Source organism: Emys orbicularis, chromosome 3 (genome assembly GCF_028017835.1).
Source record: "Emys orbicularis isolate rEmyOrb1 chromosome 3, rEmyOrb1.hap1, whole genome shotgun sequence".
In the NCBI taxonomy this organism is placed as follows: Eukaryota; Metazoa; Chordata; order Testudines; family Emydidae; genus Emys; species Emys orbicularis.
In genome coordinates this window covers 16480595-16498625 of record NC_088685.1, presented here as the reverse complement: position 1 = coordinate 16498625, position 18031 = coordinate 16480595, and the positions used below count along the sequence as shown (strand labels likewise).

General features: G+C 39.4%; 1 protein-coding gene across 4 annotated transcripts in view; it reads left to right on the top strand.

Annotated features, from left to right (window-relative positions):
• The window catches only part of SUPT3H (SPT3 homolog, SAGA and STAGA complex component), a 465872-nt gene that overhangs the window by 370305 nt on the left and 77536 nt on the right, over nt 1–18031 (top strand). For all 4 annotated transcript variants that reach the window (XM_065400530.1, XM_065400529.1, XM_065400531.1 and 1 more), the window contains 2 exons: nt 12420–12495; nt 15347–15459. In XM_065400530.1, the coding sequence (XP_065256602.1) occupies nt 12420–12495; nt 15347–15459 (189 nt within the window). The remainder of the gene's footprint in view (nt 1–12419; nt 12496–15346; nt 15460–18031) is intronic.

Here is an 18031-nt window from a genome sequence, read left to right as displayed (position 1 = left end):
CATTTGAATCTGATACGGACCTATGTTCAAATAAATTCAGTATTTAGAGATTATATATGTATACAAGGAAAACCCAGTACTGAAGGAACAATGAGCATGTAACATAAGAGCAGCGTTGTATATTCTTTGAACATTGAGATTATACTTGCAGGGGAAGTACTTTTTGTTATTTACAGGATTGTTTCGACACTGATTTTCTTTATTACTTTAAAATCCCCTCAAAACGTTTCACGTTATCTGAACTTTGCCTGGCAATATCCCTTCCCCCATAAATGTTAAAATTAAAGCCGGTTGACAATTTTTAACTGAAACTATTATTCAGTAAAAGTGCAGATTTGGTGACACAGAAACATTTCAGAAATTCATGTTGATTTCACCAGATTGCTTTGGTAGGAAAAACAAACTAAAATAAAGTAAAAAAAAAAAATCTGAAAAAATCAAAATATTTTGTTTTGGTGTTTGCAATATGAAATGTTTTGATTTTTCAATTCAAAATTACTTTTTATTTAGAAATTTCCATAATTTTTTTAACTTTTAAAAATACTCAGAAGAAAACCTTTTGTTTGACTGCTGTTTATATTTTTTTACTTTTAAATTTCCTGAACATTTCATTTTCTATTCAACTCAAAACAATTTTTTTTTTTTCAGAATTGCCGGTGAACCAAAAATCTTTCATTTGCAGAGCTCTAGTTAGAATACATTTTAAACATCTTGAGCTAGATCATGGAGTTACTTCAAACCCTGACTACAGGGCAGCACAGTTGGCTGTTACAGGAGCAGAGCAGGAACTAAATTGCTTCTCAGAGAGTCACCCTTGGATCCCTGCTTCCACTTTGTCCCAAAAGGGAAGTGAGCTGCTCTATACCTGGTGCAGGTGATTTCCATATTAACTTAGCTACACTGATTGGTGCATTGGAGTGGGGAAGAAAAGGGGACAACATCCCGTGTCAGTGAGTTCCACATGCTAATTGTGTGTTGTGTGAAAAATTACTTCCTCATTTATGTATTAAATCTGCTGCCTATTAATTTCATTGGGTGACCTCTGGGTTTTGTATTGTGGGAAATGGTAACTAACACTTCACAATTCACTTTTGCCACACCATTCATGATTTTATAGACCCCTCTCATATACCCCCCTTAATCATTTTTCCTTACGCTGAACAGCCCTAATCTTTTTACTTTGTCTTATACAGAACTCTCTCTCTCTAAAGAAAATGCAGATACTGTACTCAGACTATCCTGTGGTAACTCACAAAGAGTTACAGATTCGACACTCAACCATGACTCATATCAGATAAAGTTTAGGGACACACACATCATGGCATTCACACAGACAGCAACTTCTTTCTTAAGGAACTTCACAGACTCCAAATACCCAGGCTTCACAACCAATTCTACAGTTTGGAACAAGACAAAAACCTGCCCTTTCCAATCTATGTTCTTGATGTTGCTCAGAGTCCACATGCTTAGTTGTCCCAGTATTCTACATAATAGTCTCTTTCTTGATATAAAATCTCATACTCTATATTGTGAGGATTTCTGGTCTTTCACAATAATATATGCATTTTAAGGGTCTGATTTTTTTTCCCTTTCAGCTCCTCTGAAAATCAGTTCTTACAAATTTAAATTCTGTAAATCAGTTTTATTTTCTTGAAAATTCATGTTTGTAAACTGAAAAGCAAAGTTTGATTAGATTGTGACTGTACAAATTCATTAAAATTGGGATTGTCTCAGTACACCGGAAAGTGCCTCCAGCTAGATGTTACTCTAATAAGTGAAGATATTAGGGCGAAACGCATATGTAAGCTAACCCTACAATTAAGCTGCACCAAAACTGCATGACATCAAAGATCTCAAGTTTGTTGTATGGACTTACTCAAACTAATGGATTGTACAGTATGTTTTATAAGGCAAAAGTAAGGAAGATAACAAAGAATTGCCTGTGTATTTTGTACTTTATGGCCAAACCTGCAGTAAGTTTTATCACAACATCCATCAATCTATCCCAAAGTGAGATTGTTATTTTCCATATAAAAGCCTGAGAGTGTTTAATCTTTAAGAAGGCTTACTCCTTAATACCCCTTTTTCTTTGCTTATCACTTACATTAAAAGTGGTTTTAAGAAGAGCAAGTCCATTTTTTTCTTTGAAATTTAAATAATGAAAATCCTCAGCTAACAGTTTCAAGACATATAGGATTTTAAATGTATTTTCAACATATTTCTGCTAACTCTATGCTATTAAGCTACCTTACAGTATCTCTTTTTTTCCAGTGAACACCATTTATTTTTTTTATTCAAAGCTGAGCCATTCAGATCTGTTATCCGAGAGCTGACAAGTACAGTAGATGTCACTGCACTGTTCTAGTACCCTAAAGGAAAACCACTCTCTTAGGCATATAGAACATTACTGGCAAATGGTACATGTTTCCAGACACCAGTGTCTGAGGCCATGACGCATTTGTTCTTTTAAACTAAATGTCCACTTTCTCCTTTTACTTCATAGCAATTCCAGCCAATGCAGGGCAATGCTTGTTTCTCTTGAGTACACTCCTAGCTCCTTTGAAGCTATGATAGCTACACAATGAAGAGGTCTTTAGAAACAGGAACTCCTGGCACAATATGAATATGCAAGTAGTTTGTGAAGCCAACAATTTCATCATGATTGTTACCAAACATTGTGGGTGGGTGGGTGGGGGCAGCCACGGTATGTACATTTTCAGATGTTCCACTGTAGCAGCTACTTGGTACGTTTCCTCCAAACACTAAATAGTCGGTATGTAAGTTAACATTTGGCCTTTTGCCTTCACACACAAAAAGCTGTATGTGTCAACTGTGAAAACTTTAAAATGAAATCAAAATAAAATTATTTTTCATCCTAGGTGGTAGGAGACAGCAGGTAATGCTTTACCCTTTTTTTTTTTTCTTCTTCTTCTTCTTCTTTCTTTTTTTCTGGTCTTCCTTTTTAGTCCTTCATGCTGAAAGTAAGATACAATGCAACACATTTTTGGAAGACTAAGCATACATTTACAGTGCCAGCTCCTATCTGCTGCATCCTTCAGCATGTTCCAAGGGAAGCATGCAGAATGTTTTAACTGTGCTGTATGCCACATAATTCAGCTTCTTAACTGCTTAGAATGACTAATAACCCACTGCCACGGGGACTGGCACTGTATTAAGAAGGTTTTTTTCCTTCAGATAAATCATTAGGAAAGTGTCACTCGTGTCATTCGTTGTATCTGGGTTCCAGGAGGAAACAAAATGCATCAACCTGCAATTGTAGCTAGCATATCCCTAGGGTTTCATAGCTTTCACTCTTCAGGTAAGTTCCCCCAACAAGCAAATGTGTTTTTATTAGGGCTGTCAATTAAACGCAGTTAAGTTAAGATGGATTGGATAGCTCAGTGGTTTGAGCATTGGCCTACTAAGCCCAGGGTTGTGAGTTCAATCCTTGAGGGGGCCACTTAGGGATTTGGGGCAAAAATCAGTACTTGGTTCTGCTAGTGAAGGCAGGGGGCTGGACTCGATGACCTTTCAAGGTCCCTTCCAGTTTTAGGAGATGGGATATCTCCATTAATTATTATTTAATTATTATTTAATTATAACTCACGCGATTAATTCAAAAAAAATTAATCATGATTAATCGCAGTTTAATTGCACTGTTAAATAATAGAATATCAATTGAAATTTATTAAATATTTTGGATTTTTTCTACATTTTCATATATATTGTATTCTGTGTTGTAATTGAAATCAAAGTGTATATTATTTTTGCTTACAAATATTTGCACTGTAAAAATGATAAACAAAAGAAATAGTTTTTTCAATTCACCTCATACAGGTACTGTAGTGCAATCTCTTTGTCGTGAAAGTGCAACTTACATATGTAGATATTTTTTTGTTACATAACTGCACCCAAAGACAAAACAATGTAAAATTTCAGAGCCTGCAAGTCTACACAGTACTACTTCTTTTTCAGTCAATCGCTAAAACAAACAAGTTTGTTTACATTTAAGGGAGATAATGCTGCCCTCTTCTTATTTACAATGTCACCAGAAAGTGAGAACAGGCATTTGCACGGCACTTTTGTAGCCGGCATTGCAAGGTATTTACATGCCAGATATGCTAAACATTTGTATGTCCCTTCATGCTTTGGCCACCATTCCGGAGGATATGCTTCCATGCTGATGATGCTCATTAAAAAAATAAGCATTAATTAAATTTCTGACTGAACGGCTTGGGGGAGAATTGTATGTCCCCTGCTCTGTTTTATCCGCCTTCTGCCATATATTTCCTGTTATAGCAGTCTTGGAGGATGACCCAGCACATGTTCATTTTAAGAACACTTTCACTGCAGATTTCACAAAACGCAAAGAAGGTACCGATGTGAGATTTCTAAAGACAGCTACAGCACTTGACCCAAGGTTTAAGAATCTGAAGTGCCTTCCAAAATCCGAGAGGGTCGAGGTATAGAGCATGATTTCAGAAATCTTAAAAGAGCAACACTCCAGTGCAGAAACTACAGAACCCGAACCACCAAAAAAGAAAATCAACCTTCTGCTGGTGGCATCTGACTCAGATAATAAAAACGAACATGCGTCGGTCCGCACTGCTTTGGTTATTATCGAGCAGAACCCGTCATCAGCATGGACACGTGTCTTCTGGAATGGTGGTTGAAGCATGAAGGGACATATGAATCTTTAGCGCATCTGGCATGTAAATATCTTGCAACGCTGGCTACAACAGTGCCATGAGAACACCTGTTCTCACTTCTAGGTGACATTGTAAACAAGAAGCGGGTAGCATTATCTCCTGCAAATTTGAACAAACTTGTTTGTCTGAGCGATTGTCAGAACAAGAAGTAGGACTGAGTGGACTTGCAGACTCTAAAATTTTACATTGTTTTATTATCGAGTGCAAGGTTTTTGTACATAATTCTACATTTGTAAATTCAACTTTCATGATAAAGAGATTGCACTACAGTACTTGTATTAGGTGAATTGAAAAATACTATTTCTTTTGTTTTTTTACAGTGCAAATACTTGTAATCAAAAATAAATATTAAGTGAGCACTGTACACTTTGTATTCTGTGTTGTAATTCAAATCAGCATATTTGAAAATGTGGAAAACATCCAAAATATTTAAATAAATGGTATTCTATTATTGTTTAATGGTGCGCTTAATTGCAATTAATTTTTTTAGTCACTTGACAGCCCTAATTTTTATACTGGAGCAAGAAGACATCTTTAGTTTTGTTATAGTTACTTGCTACCTGTCCCTTGGAAGAAAGTGAGAGAGACTTCCCCTCTGGTGCACTGTATTCCTTAGTTAGAAAATTCCTGAGTCAGTGCATAGATTGTGATGTATCAACAATTTGTCTGTTGTTTGATTACCGTTGGCCATTGCTGTCCCATTTAATTTAATGTAACTGCTCTGAGGTTTAGTTTGTGAGGCTGGTACAGTACTTGTGGTTACGATGCTGTGTGTTACAGGAACTGTGGGATGCTAGATGCTGTTGGACATAAGGCCTGTGATTGTGTTTTAGTGTCACTGTTGTATACCCCCAGGGGGATGGGTTTATGCTAGATTTCCTTTTTCTTTGTGAGTTTAGTGGGGGGGGGGGATACAGGAATTTTTCCCCCAACAATTGTAACCTCTCATATAAATCTGTTTTTCCTTATCTAGTTATTTCCCTATGTACACAAGGATGCTGTCAACAGTTAGTCATATGAAGATACTAATTTACCTCTTGGTACCTGAATAACAGTTCTTTGTTACCATCTTGCTCTGGACAACATTGCGAGGATTGTCCATTCCCTATAACTGTCCTGTATTAAATGAGTGCATGGCCTTGGTACATGATTTGACCTGCATCACCCATAAATAGATCAAACAAAAGTAAATAAAGTCTGAAACCATTTGAACTATTAGGTATACAGAAGCTAATGGAGAATTACTGTTAGTTCACACTAAGGGATGTAAAATTTTCAGAAGAAATTACTGTTTATTTTCACACGAGATTTTCAAAATTGTCTAATGGATTTAGGAGCACAGAGCCTATTTAGGAGCATGAGTGCCACTGAAACACCTTAGGCCCTTTTGAACCACCACCACCCCCTTAATATTGTACATGCAGTCCTTGGGAGTACTTCTGATACCCAAACTGCTGTTTAGACTGATATTTCAAGAAGATTGAGTCCCTTCTATAGCATATAATATCTATGAACTGAGGTCTGGGAAAACCTGCCTTACAGCAGGAAACTAAAGAAGCTCAATCTATTTAAAATGGTTAAGAGATTACATAGGAAGATGTCTGATAGGAGACAGATTGTTATTGTGGCAAAACAAGGCATAGCAGGATCCAGTAGCAGGGAGCTGAAGCTAGACTAATTCAGACTAGATAAAAGGGGTTTTGTTTTTTTAAATAGGGTAATTAATTAATTAGGATGTGAGAGATTCTCCATTACTAGAAATCTTTAAAGGAAGATTAGATGTTTTTCTAAAAGAAATGATGTCACTCAACCAGAAGTTATGGGATCGATGCTAGAATCACTTGGTGAAATTCTGTGGCCTGAGTTACGCAGCTCAGACCAGATTATCATAATGGTCCCTTCTGACCTCGAAACATATGACTCAACATCTAAGTGGCAAGGTGGCCTCCAGAACATATCACTGTTACAGTGTCACTAGAAGAGGTATGGAGCTGGGGCACGTGTTAAGATAATTTTTTTTTAGAGGATAAGAAATAATGCTACAATCATGCTTATGCATTGGTAGGGAAGAGGAGCAGAACTGGAAAGAAATTTTGTAGCAAAGTCTGCAGCTCTCCATCCTGGACTAAATTAATACATAATGTGTAAAGCTTTACTGTTTATCAAGATGTTGAAGACCAAAGGTAAATATGGTCATCAGAACTGTTTTCTGCTAAATTAGAATCTGTAACAAAAGCTCTGTTGTCTTCAGAGGAGACTGTAGAAAAGAATTCTTCCATTGCCTGCAGTCCTGCTTTCTGGCAAAGGTGTATCATATACCATAATGGAAAAAGTTCAATGAAAAATTTGACAATTGCTACAAAATGTAAACCCAGGCAAGCAGAACAGAGGAGGTGGAGGAATGTATGGTACACAGAAAAGGAACTGAGAACATAAAATAATGAAATACAACATCTGTCCTTGCAGTTAGGTCTCACAAAAGAGAATAAATATGAGGCATTAGACGTTAACACTAAAGCTTCACTACAAGTCAGAGTGACTGAAGAGGGGGAGAACACCTGGATATTTTTCTAAACATTTAAGTGACTACAATATTAAATTTAATGACTAATCTTGAACATGTCCACAAAACTCCACACAGACGTACATTTGTTGAGCTACTCTTGAAGAAGTTGACTGTGCAAACAGCTTCATTGAGAACTTGTTTTAGAAAAAGGTGGAATTTTTGTGTGTGTGTGTGTGTGTGTGTGCAACTAGGGCTTGCCTGTGTATAATACAGTGAGTCTAATATCCTTGTGGTGCAACAGCCTTGGGTGACTAGCCCGCTGTTTTTTCCAGTCATTGCACAAGCACCATCACTGCAAATTCCTACACAGCGCTGCCATTCCAAGCCAGAATCAAAGACAAAAGTATCCCAAAGTGCAGAGCTGTTCCTCTGTAGCACACTGGTAATGACCGACAGAACAGAAATTCCTCTTGGAGTTTTTTGTCATTCTCAGATTTTATGTACGTCAGCATCTGAGCAACACCCGAGAGCCGTTTTATCAAATAGAATGTGAAACAAAAGGACTTCACTTGATTTTGGCAATCACTTGTTCAGTCGTGTCATTTGACATATTGTGAATACGCCTGGCAATATTGTCGTTAGACAGGAGAATCATATCAAGTTGAGTCACTGCACCTTGCCCCAATATAATCAAAACCATTTTCTTGGCATGTGGCTGAAAAAACTTTCTCCAATAGTGTGCGGTTTCTTAGTTTTAGTTATCCAGTATGACACATCAAAAGATTCCTCAAGGGTTTTCTCATTTGCTGTAGCTGCTGTTCTCAGTACTGTTTTCTGGCCCTGTAGCACTCTGTTTTTGCTGGAAAAAAAATCAAGTGGTTTTGTTTGAAGAGAACTGTGCCGTGTCGGTAAGTGCTGCAACATTTTTGAAGGTCTTAAGCTATACTTTGCCGGAACTTCGCGACACACCAAACACTGTGGCCGTGAGTCGTCCTCAAAATCAGTCCATGTAAATCCACATTCCAAATGTTTCGGATCATATTTGTGGTTTCTTGGATTTTTCCTGCTCTTAGGATTGTTGCTGTCAACCCTTCTTTGGCTGCGAGTGGAAATCCCCTTCATTACCCCACTTTCCTCCAATTTTCTTGAGAAAACGGTCCATGGCTAAAATTATTTCTACAGCAACTTTTCAAACTGGCTTCAACCACAACGTGCTCAGTCAGTTGCTAGGTAACCATTTCAGACAGTTCTGATAGGCATGTGTCTGCGAAAAGATGTGGCGCACAGAGCCGGCGTTACAGGGTGGCAAGCAAGGCAATTGCCCAGGTCCCCACGCCACAGGGGGCCCCGCAAAGCTAAGCTGCTCAAGCTTTGGGTTCAGCCCACGTAGGCGGGGCTGAGCTCAGTCTTCAGCTTTCTGCCCTGGGCCCCACGGAGTCTAATGCCAGCCCTGGCAACCCCATTAAAATGAACTCATGACCCACTGTTTGAGAACTGCTGATGTAAACTATTCTTAAAAACCTCCAAAGACTGAGATTCCACAACTTCCCTAGGCAATTTGTTCCAGTGCTTCACTACCCTAACAGGAAGTTTTTCCTAATGCCCAACCTAAACCTCCCTTGCTGCAATTTAAGCCCATTGCTTCTTCTCCTATCCTCAGAGGTTAACAAGAACAATTTTTCGCCCTTCTCCTTGTAACAATCTTTTATGTGCTTGAAAACTGTTATCATGTCTCCCCCTCAGTCTTTTTCTCTCCAAACGAAACAAACCCATTTTTAAAAAATTTTCCTCACAGGTCATGTTTTCTAGAAATTTAATCTTTTTTTGTTGCTGTCCTCTGGACTTTTTCCAATTTGTCCACATTTTTCCTGAAATGTGGCACCCAAACTGGAAACAGTGCTCCAGTTGAGGCCTTATCAGTGTGGAGTAGAGAGGAAGAATTACTTCTCGTGTCTTGCTTACACACTACTGCTAATACATCTCAGAATTGTGTTTGCTTTTTTTTTTTGCAACTGTTTCTTGATGTTGAATCATATTTAGTTTGTGATTCACTATAGCCCCCTGGATCCCTTTTCACAGTACTCCTTCGTAGGCAGTCATTTTCCATTTTATATGTGTGCAATTAATTGTTCCTTCCTAAGTGGAGTACTTTGCATTTGTCCTTAGTGAATTTCATCCTATTTACTTCAGACCCTTTCTCCAGATTGTCCAGATAATTTTGAATTTTAATCCTATCCTCCAAAGCACTTTCAACTCCTCCCAGCTTGATATTGTCTGCGTAAACTTCATACATGTACTCTCTATACCATTATCTAAATAATTTATTAAGATATTGAACTGAACTCGTCCCCAAACTGTTTCCTGCAAGACCCCACTTGATATGCCCTTCCAGCTTGACTGTGAACCCTTGATAACTATTCTCTGGGAACAGTTTTCCAACCAGTTATGCACTCACCTTATAGTAGCTCCATGTAGACTATATTTCCCTAATTTGTTTATGAGAAGGTCATGCAAGACCGTATTAAAAAAAAAAGTACTGAAGTCAAGATATACCACATTTATCGCTGTTTGGTTTGTAATTTTGATATGTTAACTCTGGCTATATGCACTAAGTGTAAATTTATGGATTGTGGTTCAATTGGCCACTCCTATTCTAAGATTGTACTGTTGGTGCCAAAATTTTGCCTTTGTTAGGTTGAATGGTTTTCCTTTATTCGTTAAATTAGAGTTTGGAAGGAGGTGACACTCCCCTCTCTAAGATTAAGGTAACATACTTTTCTTATCTGAGAGATTCTGCTACCGAAAAGGACAACCATTTAGTATCGTCTAACCACCTCTGCCTGCCTCCAGTTTATGAAGGGTGTGACGATTTGGACCATTAAAAAGCTGTGTCCCCTTAATCCCTAGCCTTGGGTACCGTTTACACTGCTTTGCTGTCAGAACATCCGCTTCTGGCCTGCTCACACAGCCTTCACCATGCAAATTCGCTCCCAGCTAAATTACACTAACACTCTGATCAGTCACTCATGAACTACATCCAGAGCAACACCCCCAAATTCTAAGTCCCAGCCTTGTCTCCACAGAAATGTGCGTCTTGTTCTGCTCAATACACTTTTTAACAGTATAAGCTCATATGAAGTCTGTCATTTCATCAAAGGAAAATGATAATGCACCAGTCTTGTTATCCCAAATGGACTTTCTTACACACCCTAATCCAAATACACTGGTTAAGATAAAACAATAAGATAAGCTTATTAACTACAGAAAGATAGATTTTAAGTGATTACAAGTGATGATGCATAAAAGTCAGGATTGGTTACAAAATAAAATAAAGGATAAAATGCAAGCTAATACCTAACTTCAAAAGCTAGGTGAACTTAAAATCAAAAGGTTTTGTCTCACCATACGCTGCAGTAAATTTCACAGGTTGAGTCTCCTTTCAGCCTAGAACCCCTCTCCCTTAGTTCAGTTATTTGAGATGCTTTGATGTCATAAGCAGAGATGAAGGAGGAGAGAGGTAAATTGGAGGCCACTGTTTCTCATTCTTGTTCCACTCTCCCCTTTTGGAGGCTTACCCCCAGCTGAGGTGCTGGTGACAAGTAGTCTCTTGTGGATGTGAAGTCTGACCCATCCCTGTGATGAAATGTAAATTTATTGTTTACACCTTTCCCCCTGTTGGAGAATGGCCGCTTAAACTAGTGATAGCTCTTTAATACCTGGCAGGGGGCCAGTGTGTCTTTGTCTCTGAAAAACTGGTTTTTGGGTGTTACCTGGAATTACAGCATATTTTAGTAACTATCATACAGTAGAATCTCAAAACTTCACATATAGTATTGCTACACAAATTCCAACAGGATAATGATATTCAGCAGATTGTGACTTTTCAAATGATACCTCACAAGGCATACTTGTACAAAATTTATCATAGTCTTGTAAAAGTGGAGAACATAACAGTATAGACTGTCACAGAGGGTGTAAAGTCTACTATATGGGATAGATCCTCAGCTAGTGTAAATCAGTATTGCTCCATTGAAGTCAATGGGACTCAAACGTGCTTAAAATTAAATATAAACATAAATGTGTGGTTGAATCTTGGCCTAAATATGGTGTTGCAGATATTTGGAGGGGTTGCTATATATAAATGTGTTCGGTTTGAATACTTTGACTGTTTTGAGGCACTGTGTTACATAAGAATTTATTTTACATTTAACTATAGCTGTATGAAATACAATTAAAACTATCGTATAGAATGTTTTTTTTCCTCAAATGGGATTTAATTAATTACCCTGTTTAATTTTCACTTTCTTCCTCTCCTAGCTGCCTTCTTCTTTCTGAAGAATAAAAATGAAGGCACACGTTATCGGTTAAAATGCCAGCAATCACCATCCCAGTGCTGCTGCATGTACCAAGTTGGTGTGGAGCAGAGTTCACCTCTATTGCTCTCCTGCTGACCTGGTGCATCCCCACAGCAGTTTCATTAGTGTCTATTTCAAAAGGATTTAGGGCTCAGGCTATGTCTACACTATCACTTATGTTGGTATAACTTGTGTCACTCAGGCATGCGAATAAGCCACCTCCTGAGTGACATAAGCTACACTGACCTAAGCGCTGGTGTGGACAGTGCTATGTCAATGGAAAACGTCTCCTGCCAACAGAGCTACCGCCGCTCGCTGGGGATGGATTAATTAAGTCGACAGGCGAGTTCTTTCCTGTCGGCTTAGAGCAGCTATACTGAGGCAGCTGCATCAGTGCAACTGGCTGCTGTAACCTCTCTAGTGTAGCCATAGCCTCAGTTATACAAGACGCTGAGCCCTTTGGCCTTGACTCAGGAAAACACAAGTATGTGCTTAACATTAAGCACACAGTGGGACTACTCACTGACTTAAATTTAAATGTGTATTTAAGTGTTTTCCTGGCTCAGGGCCAGAGTACTCAGCACCTTGCAGGCTTGAGCCCTAACTGTTGTGCTGCATAAGGAACATATTTAAGCAAACTTCTGGAATCAAAATTCTGAATCTTACCGTTGGCAAATATTGCCGATGAGAAATAACCCAACCGTGTGTTATTTTTGTGCATCTTATTCCTGTCAAAACAACATTTAATTTTTGGGTTAACGTCAGAATTTTGTGGGTGGCATTTATTTTGCAGTATGTGGTTCTTGTTTGAATAAGGTGCATTATTTAAATCTACCCGTTGTTTTTCAGAGAGCAGAAAGACAAACACGAATGATGGACTCAGCCCAGTATGCAGAATTTTGTGAAAGTCGTCAGTTAAGCTTTTGTAAGTACTATCACATAACTCCTGCATAGTATTTAGATGTGCAGTTACTTTATGTACACTGTAGAACCTAATTGATACATTTCTTGGAAATGTATTTATTTAATGCATGAAAGAGTATGTTAGGTTCTCTGTCCTCAGAGCTTCTAAGTGATGCTAATTTATTACACTGTATTGAGATCAGGCAGACTATTTTATTTATTTTTATATTTCCCAGATTTCATATAATACAAATACTCTGGTGCTGAGTGCTAGTATAAAATCCATAAATACTTTTAACCGGTTTATGTATTAAAATAACCACGTTTGTATGCAGCTTACCTTGGTATTGTTATACACAGCAGATTAATGAAGTACACCCTCCAGGTTGTGATTACTTCTGAAGGTATCTAAAATTAACTAATGGTAGTATGTTTTCCTTTTTATTTCTACATCCATAGACCATACAAAGAACTTACTAAAGAGGCTTTTCTATTTTAAGCCATAACCTCCTGCTGTGGAATTTATTCAACATTAGCCAAATTCATCAGTACACGCCATTCCAACACTAATAACATGATGACAGAATTAGGGCTTAACCCGCTTACTAGAAATGCTTGTGGGCCACAACTATAATGGGTTATAAATTAATGGGCTTGATCATGTAGCAAAACATCACTACAGAAGCGGTTAAGTGATGACTAAGGCTTCGGGTTAAAGGTCAAAGAGAAAGTGAGGTGAAAGAGCTAGTGAAAAGCATGACAAAATAGCACATGACCCTACAATACAAAATTGAACACAATGGTGTCTTTAAATGAGAGACGCTTATCTTGTTCTTTATAACAAGGCATTTGAATTGGGTGCATGAGTGATTCATTTATGTATCATAAAGTGCAAATAAATGACACATCCAAAATAGTGCTCTGTGTAAATGTCAGCAAATGTAGGAAAACATGTTTTGTAAGCCTTTATTCTTTTCCTAATTCAATATGTTTTGAAAGCTCAGTTGTAATTTGGCATCACACATCTGTGAACCATTAGGTAAATGGTACTTCAGATTGGGGTGATTTCAGCTAATGAGAGGTTTGTGATAATGCCATTTTTAAACCTAAAAATTATAATCAGAACTCAGCACAAATATAAATCTTCGGTTTACAAAATAACATTGAATGTTGATGAACTGGAGATCATGATTATTTTTTTTAATGATCTGATGGATAATTTTGTTACATTTTTGAATAACCATGGCCTCATTTTCCCCTCACATTTAATATCAATCAAGTTGTTAGTTGATATCAATGGGGTTTTACTGGTGTAAAACTAGTGAGGAGAATCATAATCTCAATTTCATTACCTAGCATAAAGCAAACCAGATAATACAGTAATGTGCTAAATGGCACATGGCTTTTTATTAAAAATTAAGACAAAAGACAATTTTCCATGTTTCCCTTAGTTGTAGTAGAAATTGAATTTTAAAACTGCAGTGTGTTTAAAATAATAAACCCATATTACTGTAAGATAAAGCCGTGTATTAGCTCCTGAAGAGTCACCCAATGTTACAGTAGTATTATAATTACTTAGTTATATAACACCATAAATCTGTATGGCATTTTAAAAACTGGTGGAAGAAAAGCTCCCTGCCCCAAATACCAAACAGTCTAAGACGGCATGTGTAAATATTCAAGCCAGTGCTTCTGATCCTGCTACCTTTTACTCATCCTCAAATTCTCCTACTTCGGCTTCTTTTCCTCAGCCAACCAGTATATCCTTGTTTCCCTGTCCTAAAATATGACCCTTGATAACAGCTGCCTTTCCAACCAACTCCTAATCTCTCTTCTCCCCTTTACCTCCAGGCTGACTGAACAGGCTGTTTACAACTCTATATCAAATTACTCTCCCACCCCAGATTCCCTCCAGTTGATTTCTACCCTCTTCACAAACAGCTTTCACCAAAAGCTCTAAGGACTTCCTCCTGGCCAAGTTTCTTTCATCTTTCTCTAGTCATTGAAACCATTGTTCACTCTCTCCTTAACAACATTTTATCCTCCCTTTGGCCTTTCCTGGTTCTCCTCTTAATTTTTCTGCCATTCCGTCAGTGTCACTTTGGCCTTCCCACCTCCTCCCCTCTTTGTGCAAGCCCCCATGGCTCTCTGTCTCTGCCCATCTTTTCTTTTTTTTCCTCTGCCTTATTCCTGAGGTATCCTGAGAGTGTGTGAGATCAAAGCATTATTTCTGTGTTGATGATTTACAGATCTACATGGCTGCACTTTTTATTTCCCTCTGCCTAATACCGCATTTCAGACATACCCAGCGAATCATGTTGTATAGCTTGTCATCCTCCAAGACCCTAACATAGTTAAAACTGAGCTCCTTAATTTTCCTTCTAAATCACTTCCACCTTTCATCATTGCTGTTGATAACATCCTTATCCTCCTCACTCAGGTTTGCAGCCTCAGAGCCATCTTGGATTCCTCCTATCTTTATCACCATTCATCCAAGGGGTGACACAAGCCTGCTTTTTCTTCTACCATAATACATTGTAACTCCAACCCTTCCTGTCTGTCCCCACAGTTAAATGTTTGTCCATACGGTAATCTCCTGCCTTGATTACTGCATCTTTTTCTCCTCCTTTCCTTCATGATGGTCATAGCCTTCCCTTATAGGCTACCCAAAATGCTGCCTGTGAAATTAGCATCTTTACCCATTAATCTCACTGTCTCATTCTAACCCCCTCTTTGAATCCCTCTTTCTTGCCCTTCACATCAAGTTTAGTTTTACTGTTTGACTTTTACCCTGTCAGATGTAGAATTAAGCAAATAAGAGGGTAGATCTATTGTTAACATTAACTTCTGTTCACTTTGTTTTGAACTGACAGCCAAGAAAGCTTCCAAGTTTCGTGATTGGCTGGACTGCAGCAGCATGGAAATAAAACCAAATGCAGTTGCCATGGAGATTTTGGCATATTTAGCATATGAGACTGTGGCACAGGTAAGGGAATGTGCTATACTTACTGTGATACAGCAGAACAAATGTAACTAGTAATCTTAAACATCTTTCAACTAATCTCAACAGACACTTCAGGCTGTGTGTTAACATTTCTTCAAAGTGTATTTGACCTTTCAAGGGACTATCTCTGGATTCCTTTCTAACTTTCATGTAATTTGCTGTATCTGAGCTTTTGTATTGTACCATGCTCATTGCTCTGGTGTGTAAGTGGCACTTTTGGCTAACGGTTATAGCAAAAGATCGGCAGCTAGGAGGCCACTGAAACCACTCACTTTTCTATGTGAGTTCTGGCAATTCACTTGGGTTCAGTCATCCCAACTGTAAATAAAAGGTAGGGGCCAAGCCTCTTTAGGTAGACAAATTACTCAGTAAATTTATAAAAGGTGATGAGAAAGGTGGTTCTTTGAGTGCTGATTCCTATGTGTATTCCACATGTGCCCGAGTCCAGAGGTTCATGAAAAGCAGTGTCTGTTGGCCCACATATGTGCAATTGTTCTCCAAGCATGAACTAGGGAGCAGAGCCTAAAGCTGCTAAATCCAAGGACACATCATTCAGGGCTTCTATAAGAGTAAGAGGCACTCTCATGGATGCAAGGACAGATCCCCATTCAGGTCTGTTCCTGAGAGAAGAGATCCCTCCCTGACCCCATCCAAGTTGGGCAAATTTTCATACACACATCCTAATGGCTCAGAACTGCTGAAGGCCCCAGGCAGGCAGTTAAAACACAGAAGAAAAAGGATCCATCGGTTCTCTTGGTGGCTCTGACTCCTAAACATAAAGACTGGCATCCATTGGCTCATCTAAGCGTGCAGGACCTGACTCGATGGCAGTCCCAGCCCATTCTTCTAAGGATCAGCCACCTGCAACCTCTTGGGATGCATCAGAATCATCAGTCCTGACCACCCGTACACCCTGAACCCTGGGACATGTGGACACTCATGTCTCATCCCCTCTCCTCTCAGACCCGGTCCCCTGAGAGATATCGCCACACCGGAGGACAAATCTACTTCAGTAACTCAAGAATCCTCCCTGCTCCAACCCTGACTCAGGCGTGTTCACCTTCCATACCCCATGAGTAGAGCCAGAGCAGGTCTCTGACTTGGATGAGTCAGATGCTCTGGCCAGCCATTCATCTCCTTGCAGAGAGATAAGTCCTGACAGGGAGTTGAGGAGAACTGGATGCCCTCCTCCCAGTTTTGACTTTTCCAAGAACCGCTGCTACCCAATGCCATAAGGTTCCTCTCAACTGATTAACCCCTCCTTTTGGCCTTCCTAGGGTTCATGGGACCCCTATGGCAGGCATCCAGGATCTGTGCATGAGTCCTATGCACCTCTCCCATACAGCATCTCCCGGAGGCTGAAATAGAGCCACATCTGCAGGTACTGACAGGAATCTCATCCTCATTTCTGCACAAAGCAATTACTCTGTCTTCACCATCTCTGCCAGACAACCATAAGCAGTACCAGGAACTACTGTAGACGATAGCAAATGACCTTCAGATCCCTATGGAGGAGATCCAGGATTCCCAACACTGGCTCCTTGACAGTCTGCAACCAACGGCAAGCAAAGTGGCACTCCGGGTAAATGAGATCATCATGGAGCCAGCCATAGGGTCCCTTCTGCACCCCCACAGGTAAAAGAGCTGAGAGGTGCTATTTCGTCCTGGCCAAAGGAGCTAAATTTTTTTTCATGCACCCGACTCACGGATTCCGTGACTTCCACAACCTCCGTAACATAATCGTAGCCTTAATTGTCAGGCTTTGTTAGTGAAATATGATTTTAACAACTGCTCTACACTGGCAGACTTTAAGGACAAATTTCCCCATGAGGACCAAGCCCAAAATCAAACCTTCCTTGAGGAAGGCAGACTAGTGGCAAAAACATTCCTACATGGCATCTAGAGGGCTAGCCACTACTCTGTTTATGAGGTGTGAGTTTTGGCTTCACTCTTCATGGTTCCATGCAGAGGTGCAGAACATCATAGAGGACTTACCATTCAACGAGAAAACTGATGAGTCTCTACACTCATTTAAAGATTCGAGATTGACCCTCTGCTCCCTGGGAATTGGCATTTTGGCCCTGAAGAGAAAACACGCCAGACAAGTGTATAGGCCAAGACCACCCCCTCCACAAACATTCTACCATCAGCATTCAGCTGAGCCTCCATGCAAGCAACAGAGAGTTTAGAGACCTTGATTTTCAGCTCCCTCTACATCCACGATCTCCACCCATTGCCACCCACCTACCCAGGGCTACTTTTGACGCCTCAGTTGAGAATTACCTCTTTATGGATGCCAACCACTTCTATTCTGTCCCTTGCCGCTCCCCTCCCCCCCAATCTTTGGGAGCCTTCTCTCACTTTTTTGCTCACAATTTGGACTCTCTCATGACAGACAAGTGGGTTCTAGAAATCATCCACCATGATTACTCCATCAAACTTATCTCCCTTTCTTCCCACAAACCCCATTCATGTTTCTTCTTCAAGGACCACTCTCACGAGGAGATTCTTTGCCAGGAGGCAGATTCTCTTCTCCAACAGTGGCCAATAGAAC